This window comes from Brachionichthys hirsutus, chromosome 1 (assembly GCF_040956055.1).
Source record: "Brachionichthys hirsutus isolate HB-005 chromosome 1, CSIRO-AGI_Bhir_v1, whole genome shotgun sequence".
NCBI classification, from domain to species: Eukaryota; Metazoa; Chordata; class Actinopteri; order Lophiiformes; family Brachionichthyidae; genus Brachionichthys; species Brachionichthys hirsutus.
The window spans coordinates 9,963,795-9,974,342 of record NC_090897.1 but is presented as its reverse complement, the minus strand read 5'-3'; the positions used below and the strand labels follow the sequence as shown (position 1 = coordinate 9,974,342).

At 40.8% G+C, this 10,548-nt stretch overlaps 2 protein-coding genes across 2 annotated transcripts; both read left to right on the top strand.

The window, feature by feature from the left end:
* The first annotated feature begins 379 nt into the window (after positions 1–379).
* Positions 380–1,652, top strand: bola3 (bolA family member 3). Its single transcript, XM_068741836.1, has 4 exons — positions 380–537; positions 628–751; positions 1,001–1,089; positions 1,363–1,652. The coding sequence occupies exons 1-4, from the start codon at positions 469–471 to the stop codon at positions 1,429–1,431; spliced, it is 351 nt and encodes a 116-aa protein (XP_068597937.1). The 5' UTR covers positions 380–468; the 3' UTR covers positions 1,432–1,652.
* A 986-nt stretch (positions 1,653–2,638) lies between these two features.
* vat1l (vesicle amine transport 1-like) lies at positions 2,639–9,913 on the top strand. Its single transcript, XM_068741853.1, has 9 exons — positions 2,639–2,829; positions 3,263–3,392; positions 3,505–3,720; positions 3,980–4,122; positions 6,005–6,108; positions 6,776–6,831; positions 6,973–7,167; positions 8,863–8,946; positions 9,794–9,913. Exons 1-9 carry the CDS (start codon positions 2,654–2,656, stop codon positions 9,911–9,913), a joined length of 1,224 nt encoding a protein of 407 aa, XP_068597954.1. The 5' UTR covers positions 2,639–2,653.
* The last annotated feature ends 635 nt before the right edge of the window (positions 9,914–10,548 follow it).

Genomic DNA, 10,548 nt, shown 5'->3' with positions numbered 1-10,548 from the left:
ACTCCTTTAAACCAGAATCTATTAGTGGACTTTAAGACTTCTACATAAAAAATGTTGATTTTTTTTTTCTTCTCAACATAAATTCATTGTAATAATTAACAAATTGTAACGTTTGTCCTGATGGTGGCGATAGAGGACAGGTCATGTTTTTATTATCAATGGGTTATTTATTTTATTTTTATGGCTCGGAATTATGGACCTGATAACATTTAAGTAAACAAAAAACTCTCCCTGTATCAATCCAGCGTTTATTTATTTACTGGATACTTCACATATAGTTGTCATTTATATTTATAAAACGTGTTACACTACTTGTTTACTGCGCTCTCTGTTCTGTGCGGAGAGAAGACGCCATAAATCCCCGTATGTGTGACGTCATATTCGTGAGACGAAGATATCAGAGGAGGACATGACTTTATTGTGAATTTAAACAGCATCCTGTGATTAAACGGACACTGCAGGCTGACAATGCTGGCTATTAGACAGAACTGGACCGGAACCATGTTCCGCGCTCTCCGGGTTCTTCGCAGTAATCAAGTAAAGTCTCTTTATCGGTCCTTTCGCTGCAGCTCAAGCGGTCGGTCTGTCGCGGTAACAGCTCATTTGTCCTCGTTTCTGTCTCCGTAGGTTGTCGTTTCTGGACGTCTTCAGAGACATATGTCCACACAGACAGACGGAGAGCTCCGCATCGCAACGGTGCTCAAGGAGAAGTTTCCGTTAGCCTCGTCACTTAAAGTCGTGGACATATCAGGTAAACGCAGACTGACTGGGGGGGGGGGGGTTATTGATGATTTGCCTCTTGTTTTTGAAGCTATGAGATAAACACTGAATGAAATGTTCTGTATTTCTGGCTCTGGCAATTTCTTCAAAAATAAATATTTTTATTTACTTAATTCTATTGTTTTCTATATTAAATGCTTCTAAAGTATAGTCATGCTAATCATTTAGCACATGTGCATGAATGAAACCTGATGTTTCTGTGATGCTGTCCTGCCCTCAGGTGGTTGTGGGGCCATGTATGAGGTGCATATAGAGTCCGACGAGTTCAAAGGGAAAAGGACAATTCAGCAACACCAGTTAGTCAATCAGGTAATGCATGCTAACTCAGCTCTGAGCATATTTCCTGTGGCATGTCAGAATACGCCTCAGGAGTAGTTCAAAGCAATATTGGGGTTTTTTTTTTACTTTGATTTTCATTGCACTGAAATGTGCAACGATACATTTGGTTATGGTCTTTATCTGCCAAGATTGTTTGTTGTCCCCCTGACTGGATGCCATGTTTATGAAGCCCTTTTAAATGTTTAACCTCTATTAGTTACATTTTATTTCACTCAACACTTTCTTGTGTTTTGTCCTCCACAGGCACTCAAGGAGGAAATTCCAGGAATGCACGGACTGCGAATATTCACAGACGTTCCAAAACGACAATAAAGGCCCGCCACCGTTGACCAACAGCATTTCTTTCCTATTATGAGTGAACTGTGTGAAGGCGATTATTGTGTTGTAGATTTATTCTGTTACCAGTGGCAGAAATGCAAAGGAGCATTATCTAGTTTAGGTTTTATCACTGTTTGAGGCCTTTTCAGGGTAGAGGATGATGATTCTGATGCATTAATAAGCACTTAAAGATGATGTGAATACAACCACTTTGAAATCACTGGCTGGTCCAGAGGTGTGTCATTCTCTTTCATCTGTCATGGCATTTTTGCTGATTTCATTTTGTCCTCGATCGTCAGGCGGCAGGCCGTGTAATCCGAATCCCAAAGAACCTTTTTCAGACTGAAGACTATACGCAAAACTATATCTCAGTGCTCGGCTGAATAAGTGTTGATACATAACTCCTGTTAAAAACGATGGAATTGCCCGTCTTGGATGATGTTCATTCTTTTTAGATTTGTTTAAAACAAAAATCCGATCACAGACATGCCACAAAATTAAAGCCATTTAATTCTCTGGTAGCTGACCGAAGGTCAGAGACAGCCCCTCTCTTCAAAGCCAGTTTCTTTTTATTCGGACACGTTCTGATATTTTTTTTGTCTAGTCTTTGCAGAACACAACACAGGAGGTGGTCTCATCCCCACGGGACTGGGTGAAAGCGTCCCAATCTGTAGACAATAAAAACACTTCTGCAGGGAGAGCAGGGACTCCTCTGTCCACATCTCAATGTCCTTGGCCCTTTGTCTTCTGCCTTTTTTCAACAGTCTTATAGATGAGTAGGTGGTGCAACACTGCGCACATTTGTGGAGAGCCCTCTGGTGAATGTAGACCGGAAACTCACGGATGGGTGGGGGTTAAACCTGGCGCATGAGTGAAAAGTTGAAGGTCTGGCGCACAGATCCTTTCTGTCCATCACAGCGCTGCAGTGACGTTTATTTACGCACAAACATACTCCCACCTCCTTGAGTTTTCTCGGTTACCTCCGCATCCCTGCTGGGAAATGGAGCTCCGAAAGTGGGCATCCTGATCCTGCCCCGTCGACAACCACGTCTCGGTGAAGGGCGGTGAGGTTTCAGGGTGGATGTCCCTCCGTACGACACCTGCGCTGCGCAGCGGCTGCGCAACGGCTGCGCGCCACATGACTCTGAGCCCCGAGTGGGAGCGGAGAGCCACAGGACAGCACCACGTCTCCGAGGTGGACAAGGGAGGAGCGGGCATGGCAGAGGAAACTGAGCGCATGATGTTAGACAAACGCGTGGGATCGTCGGGCGACGGCAAAGACATGCGAGCCGTGATGCTCTCGGGTTTTGGGGGTCTTAACAAACTGAGAGTGATCAAAAAGGTAATCCCGGAGCTGCAGGACGGTGAAGTGAAGATCCGCGTCAAAGCATGGTAAATATGAAACATTTTGGATGTTCACTCATTGGGGCAACGCGTTTCGACAGAAGCGCTCCCGGTGATGGAGCCACAGGTCTCCTCCTCAGGCGGCTGGCTGGCCGGATTCCATTCACAACCAGCCAAATCAAGTGTACTTATTATGGAATAACGGTTGGATTTCCGTGCGTGATTGATCAGCAGGCAGATTCGTCTGCACCAGTGCTGTTCACAAACTCAAAATGAAATAAAATATGCAGGTTTATTTAGAATGGCTGATCTTGTATTCACGGTGGAATAGCCACTGACTCATCAAAAGGATAATAAAGCATTTATTGCAGGGCGATTCCCAAATCTTTTTACATCATTTTTAATAGATGCCGGCTCAGAAACGTTATTTCCTTTAATATATTTGTCATTAAGCACCTTCTTTGCTCTTTTTTTTTTGCAGTGGTTTGAATTTCTTGGATTTGATGGTGCGTCAGGGCACAATCGATAATCTTCCCAAAGCTCCTCTTGTCCCTGGGTTTGAATGCTCTGGAATAGTTGAGTCATCGGGAAAAAACACGACAGGGTTTGAGGTAAGTGCAATTAAAGAAGTCCCCCCCCCCCCCCAAAAAAGGGGGAACTTAATGCTTGTTTTAGCAGGAGCGTCTGCTTTTTTCTAGCTATACTCACACACATTTCTTTCAGATAGGAGACAGAGTCATGGCTTTTGTGAATTACAATGCCTGGGCTGAAGTTGTTTGCACGCCGGCGGAGTTTGTCTACAAGATGCCAGATGAGATGACTTTTGCAGAAGCTGCTGCTTTCTGCCTGAATTTTGTGGCTGCTTACTTGATGCTCTTCGAGGTTGCCAATCTACGAGAGGGAATGTCAGTGTTGGTTCACTCTGCAGGAGGTGGTGTCGTAAGTGCATTCCATATATCTGACGGTTACACAACAGCATTTTCTAAGTGTCATCACAGCTGATGACTTCATACCGATAAAAGGAGGTCTATTGCCTTATTGCTGTTGTTTATGTCACAGTTCAAATGGGAAATAAAGACAATGTTTTAAATGACATCATTTAGAGAAGCATTTTGCAAATAAAAAATGATGTTTAGCTTTTGCATTTGTGTTGTTTTCAGGCCCTGAGAAAGTGTTTCAACTGCTGTGTCATTTTCAGGGTCAAGCTGTGGCTCAGCTGTGCTCCACCGTTCCCAATGTCACGGTGTTTGGGATCGCCTCGTGTTTCAAACACGCAGCCATTAGAGACTCTGTGACTCACCTCTTTGACAGACACATTGATTACATGCAGGAAGTCAAAAAGTAAGCATCGACGGTTTGTATTATTATCGTTTGATTTGGAGTTTCTCCTGGAGATGCATTCGTACAGTGAATGCTATAGAACGCCAGCACGTCGTTGGGCGTGGTCACTGTAGCACATTGTTCCTGTGAACTCATGTGGTGACGCGGACCTCAACCGGTCAAAGAGAACTGTGCAAGGATGCTGATGTTACCCGTTGCCTTTTTTTTGGCCGTGCATGACGGTGGTCCCCATGGCAACATACAGCTCATCACAGAGAGCAGCAACACACTGTATGGAATTGAGGTCTCCACTGGAAATGTGGAACAACTGGGCCGATTTGAGCCGAGCATTATTTCCATGCACATTCCATTCCTAACAGTGACACAGCATGTTTTCAGTGAGGTCACACTGTGGAGAAACACATTGAAACGTCGCCTGAGATTTGACGGGGAACGATGCATAATTGTTGCAATAATGTGTAGTTTAAGTGATTTCCATTAATTCCCTGGGAAGTTCATTACTGATTGACTCTGCTTTAGTGATTAATTTTTTTATATATTTGCTGCTGAGTCATAGAAACAGGATGCATAAACACCACAAATATTTGAAACACACTTGCATGACTCTCACCTTATAAAAATGGATATTCACATATTTTTGGTGAGCACTAGGTATTCCGGGCTGTCTGCTTATATATCTCCAGTGGTTCTGGATTAATTTGCCTTTCATCTCTTTGGCCCACACATTCCTCTCAGGATCAAAAGTAAAGTACAGCTAAATTAGTCTTTTTTTTTAAACAAAAGGCACAAAAAACCATGAGAATCACAAGACCCACCAAGCAGTTCAGCCAAGCAGGTGTCCCGGGACAAGAAGGCAGGACGTGGGGAATTATGACCCCCTTGATAATAACATGCCGTTCATTCTTTCATATATTTGCCTTTAATGATTTCCCTTTTTTTTGTCATGTTCTGTGTGCAAGACAACCGTTTAGCATGTCACATGATATAAAGGACGATGAGGAGTACTGTGGGAATTTTAAACATCAAGGAGTTTTTCTTCAGAGTTTGTGCTGCAGCTTCTCCTCGTTGTAACGCCCCAGAGAATCAATGCTTGTAATCTGTGATGAGACAAAACCCAAAGCTGCTGCAGAGCTGGACAGAATATATCAACTCATGTATGCTGTATATGTTTGGGGTTATTACACTGCGTTCGAAGAGAATGAGCGGAGCTGAATAAGTTCCTCCTGTGAAGATGCGGTGAGTCATCATCCCAAAACATCTCTGTGTGTGATGACCTGGAAATGAAGCAAATCATTTCACTCTCTTCATAATCAGAATCAGAACCGCCCCGCCTTTAACCGATTAATGACTAGACAGAAAAGGAGTCTGCAGCTTTTTCAGGGCGGCAACTCATTTTCATTGTTGCTTAATCTTCTGAATCTTTCCAGGATTAATTAAAATCGTAATTTCAAATTCCAAAAACCCATGTTGATGTCATTATCAAATGTTTTGTTTTTCCTGAGTAACTGCCCACAGGGCAGATATACTGTATTTACTTTGCTGTATAATGCAAAGAAAAGAAGGAAACTTTTTTTTTTATCAACTTTTATCAGCAAAGTATTTTTGACATTCATGTGAATCAACTTGATGGCAGAAACGAATCTGCTTGGAATTTAATTTCATTGCTAATGAAATATATTTGTATTTTGAAGAGCTCTGGGACATGAATTAATATTATTTTTTACATATATTTCATTACTTTGTGTCTGATGATCTAAATGATTAATTGAATGAAAATGATAAATCCAGATCAATTCATCTTCTGATGCCTATACCGTTGTGTGTGTATTATTGTTGTTTGAAACCTGCTGACTTCACATTTACTTCGCTCCGGATGTTTCAGGATTTCTCCAGAGGGAGTGGACATTGTTTTGGACTGTCTGTGTGGGGAGAACACCGGGAAAGGCCTGGCTCTGCTGAAACCACTGGGAACATACATCCTCTATGGTGGGAACCGTATTTACTGCTTTGATTAGACCCGAAATAAATGTCAGCTTTCCATATCTTACTTGCCAAATATTAGTCTGTTTGTTTTCAGCTTTCAGTTAATGTCAGTAGTTAAAGGACTAGTTTGGCCTTTTGGGGAAATATGTTTATACTGTTTGCTGTCTTGACCAGAGCTAAAGGAGAAGACATTAACTAGGAATCATATAGCTGTTTCCTCTTGTTTCCGATCCCTGCTAAACTTGTCTTTTTATGTATCCTAATTTTAATCAAATGGAAATGAGAATGAAATCAAGCTTGTCTTCTTCCTCTGGGCAAGAAAGTAAATATATTTCCCACAATGTCAAACTATGCCTTTAAAGACGAGTTAAGATATAAGTCTTAAATAAAAATGCATTCTATTGCCAGCACATGAGACGTGCGCCCCTCCACTCTTATCTGACCTCTGTTAAATCACTTCAGGCCCTGCTGATCCTCATGCATTAAATGACAGCATTAGAGGGAGATGCATTCATTCATTTTAGTTCCACTGAATATGTAGCAGGCATGCATGCACAGATCTGAGGTTTAAAGGTGCCAACAGGCTCTCATTCACCTCAGCCTTCATGCTAACGTGGCTGGTTATTATCTGGACCAGCGTACAGCCTTTCCCTTATTTTTGTTTTTTCAGGCGCGTCAAACACGGTAACTGGGGAGACAAAGAGCTTCTTCAGCTTTGCAAAATCCGTGAGTCAGAGGTGCAGTCTGCCATCAGCATCTGAGGAAAATGTTATTCTTTACCATCCAGTGAACATTTCATGGCAAATGAAACGCACCCATGAGTCATTCAGCATGAACACGATTGTCTTCTTTCTTCTTCTTCTCCAGTGGTGGCAGGTGGAGAAGGTCAATCCTGTTAAACTATACGAGGAAAACAAAGTGATAGCAGGGTTCTCTCTTCTCAACCTCCTCTTCAAGCATGGGAAATGTAGTCTTGTTCAGGCAGTGATGGACAAACTCTTGTGTCTCTATGAAAACAAGAAAATCAAGCCAGTCGTGGACTCCCTGTGGGCACTGGAAGAGGTAAGAGCCGGGGGGGGGGGGGTTATTAGTTGAATTTTTCTCCTGCAATTGCACATGAGGAAACAAGTCTATTGTTTATCACTGCACATGATACATACTCCAGAACCTTTATGAACCAACTGTAGAGGACAATTACAATGATACCCACTTGTTGTCATTGCCAGTCTACAAATTAAAAGCAAGATGTCTAAAATATATTTCACTCCCAAAAATGTATGAGTTCAGGCAAAGCAGTGCTGACAAGAAAACACTAAAATGATTCAGCTTCACGCTGTGCATTGTGGGTATACCCCTCTGTATCTGCATCCAGACAGAGAATGCTGTGTCGCTGAAGAGACTGCCGTCTGCAGATGAACGTTTCTCATGGGAAACTCCCCACGTAATGTTGTCATTAAACGCTGGCAGATTGCGCCAGCCATTCTCTGCAGCCACTGCCCGTGAAGAATCTCATTACGTGGGAGGGCAGGTTGTGGTGGTGGTCAGGGCCTCAGTGGTTGCTTTGGAGGGGCATTCGGGAGGTGTTGGTTTTCCTGATAACAATAGCAAACCCACTTTGGAGACTGTGCATGTTTGAAACAGAATAATGCGTAGAGACTGGTCACTTGCACTTTGTAGTTGGTTTGTGATCTGGAAGTATAGTTGAATTGCACTTCCCATAATAACTCTTTTTTTCATTTCTTGTGACTCACTGGCTCCCAGAGAAGAGACACGTTAAGTTGTGACTTTGTGTTTTCTGTAATGAGGAAACAAAAACCAGGCATTCTGCAGATGGTTGGTAATGTGTGAATCCTCTCTGACACACCTGAATCTGGCAGTTTTTAATTAGTTGATGTTTCATTGTGCAAAGCTCTGACCTGTTAGGATTGTTCCTTGATGCAGTAACATATTAAACTTAACATTCAGTTGAGTTGGCCTCAGCAAAGTCACATTTTATTTTTATTATCCGACAGCCATCTAGATGGGAAAAGAAGCTAGAAAAAAATTAATTTATGAGATATATTTTTTATATATATATATACACTGTATATATAATGGTGGAACGTAACTGCATTACTGCATAGCTGTGGCCTTTTGTTGGTTTGAGCAAAACTGCACTAACCACAGGGAAAATAAGTCAAAAATGTGACTGAAATTTGAAATCATTCGACCATAAATCAGGCTTTATACGGAATGGATTTATGCAACCTATTGTTGCAGTTTAATATCACTTTAAAATTTAGATTTTTTAAATATTTGAATTATTACTTACTATTTCCTGTCCCGGTAAAAAAATAAATCTAGGTAGTTTTTATGAAGCTTGATTAACACATCATGCATGTCGACTAATGGTGCCTTTAATTAGATTTTTTTTAACCTTTCTGTGACAATAACCTATCTTTGCTTGTTTTTGAAGCACATCTTGTAAATTGTTTATTCTTCCTTTGAAAAATAATACATGTTTATCAGGTATGATTTGAGCATGTTTTTATGCCTGACACCTAAACTGAGAGCGATTGTAAACATGTGAATTCACAGTCCAGTGTTGAATGGTCCGCTGTTTTGTGCAATCTCCCGATGCCTCTTCTCATTGTTATACCGGTATATAAATATAAATATTATAAGTCTCATTATTTTCTATGTTGTTGTTTGATAAAAACACAGTAATGGAATTATTGACAATTGTTTTGTGTTTTTATTTATTTTGCTTATATTCAGGTAAAAGAAGCCATGCAGAGAATTCATGACAGAGGCAACATAGGAAAACTAATTTTGGATATTGAAAAGGCTTCCACCCCTCTGGTAACTTGTTTATTTTATTGTGTTGTGCTCTTTTTGCCGTGATAATGCTGGGCATCCAGTCATCTCACAGATTAATAGCCTGACTAGTAGTTTTCACCTGGACCCTTTGAAATTTAAGTGCAATTCCTCAAAATACGTTATATGTTATAAGAAAAACGTATTTACATATACAGTTACAGGACTAAATTTGATTTTGTCTTTAAAAGACCATAAGTATTGAATTTATTTTAATTTGGTTATATTTGAAATATATGGATGCTAATTGAGATAAATATTGATGACAATAAAATAAAATCAAAGTATTGTATGACATCGTTGGCTGAGGGTACGTGACCGAGAGGAGGAAGAGGACACAGGACGATGGCAGGAAGTGGGCTGATTTGAAAGCTAAAATAAGATTAAAGAAATATCTCCCTCTTGTGGTTTCCCTGATTTTACAAATGTACAGTTGTCGGCAGGCTTCAATAATCGATGCACCGCTTGAGGGTGGTGTTACAACGGGTTGCTCTGTCTTGACACACAATGGATGGAGGTGGAGGATCAGGTTCAAACCCAGACTTTTAGCCTTTGTGTTGAGTTTGTATGTTCCTCCTGTGTGGATTCGGGGTTCTCCAGCATGGAGAATTCATGTATAGCCCATGTGAATTGGTGACTGTAAGTTGCTCATAGGTTTAGCCGTGAGTACGAATTGTTATTTATCTCTCTGTGTGTAAAGGATGTACCCTACCTCATGGCTCCGTCTTTCTGACGACCCTGCTAAAATTAAGTAGTTATTCTAAAAATGTGATAGATAGATGTTTTCCTCTGTTTATGCAGCTAAAGTGGATAATATTTATTTTACCCCAAGATGGCCAGTGATAGCACTGAAACCAGTGAAGCAGGAGAAGAAGAAGAAGAGGAGGAGGAGGAGGAGGAGGAACCTGAGGGAGACAACGACAGCAAGGAGCGGATGCCCTTCATTCACTAAAGCTGAAAACTATACTGCACACATTCCCTCCAGAAAAATGCAACCGCACACAGCTTGTGCATATGAACATGTCCTGCACCGCTTTCTCTTGTCAGCTGTTTTGTTATACTCGATTGGTTAAGAAAAATCTTTGAACGTAACAGGAAACAAGTCGCAGTGCCATGTTTAAACAGCATTGTTATGTCATTTATTTTATTATGAAGTGATACTATAGGCTATTGATTTGAATATGCTTGATTTCATTCATTTAGCAACAAACTGAAGAAGTGCTTTAACCTGCTGACTCACTGTTGGTACTTTATGATTAGCACTGTCAAACCAAGCAACTGTCTGATACTTGAAGTGCTTCTTGTGTGTTCATAAGTTCACAATGAAGAAACCAACACAAAATGTATTTTTAACTTGTATATGAAAACACTTCATAAGAATTTGTCCTCTGACATATTTCTCTATTACAATGTTAATGTTAAAGTTAAACGTGCAGTGAAAACCCGACATAAACCACAAAACGAAGAACTGAAAGTCTACTAACACTCCATAATGAGGGCCAAAAATAATTAATAAATTCCCTGTTACTATTTAGTTATGATTTTAAAACAACAAAAACAAAACACACGGACAACTGAACCTATCAA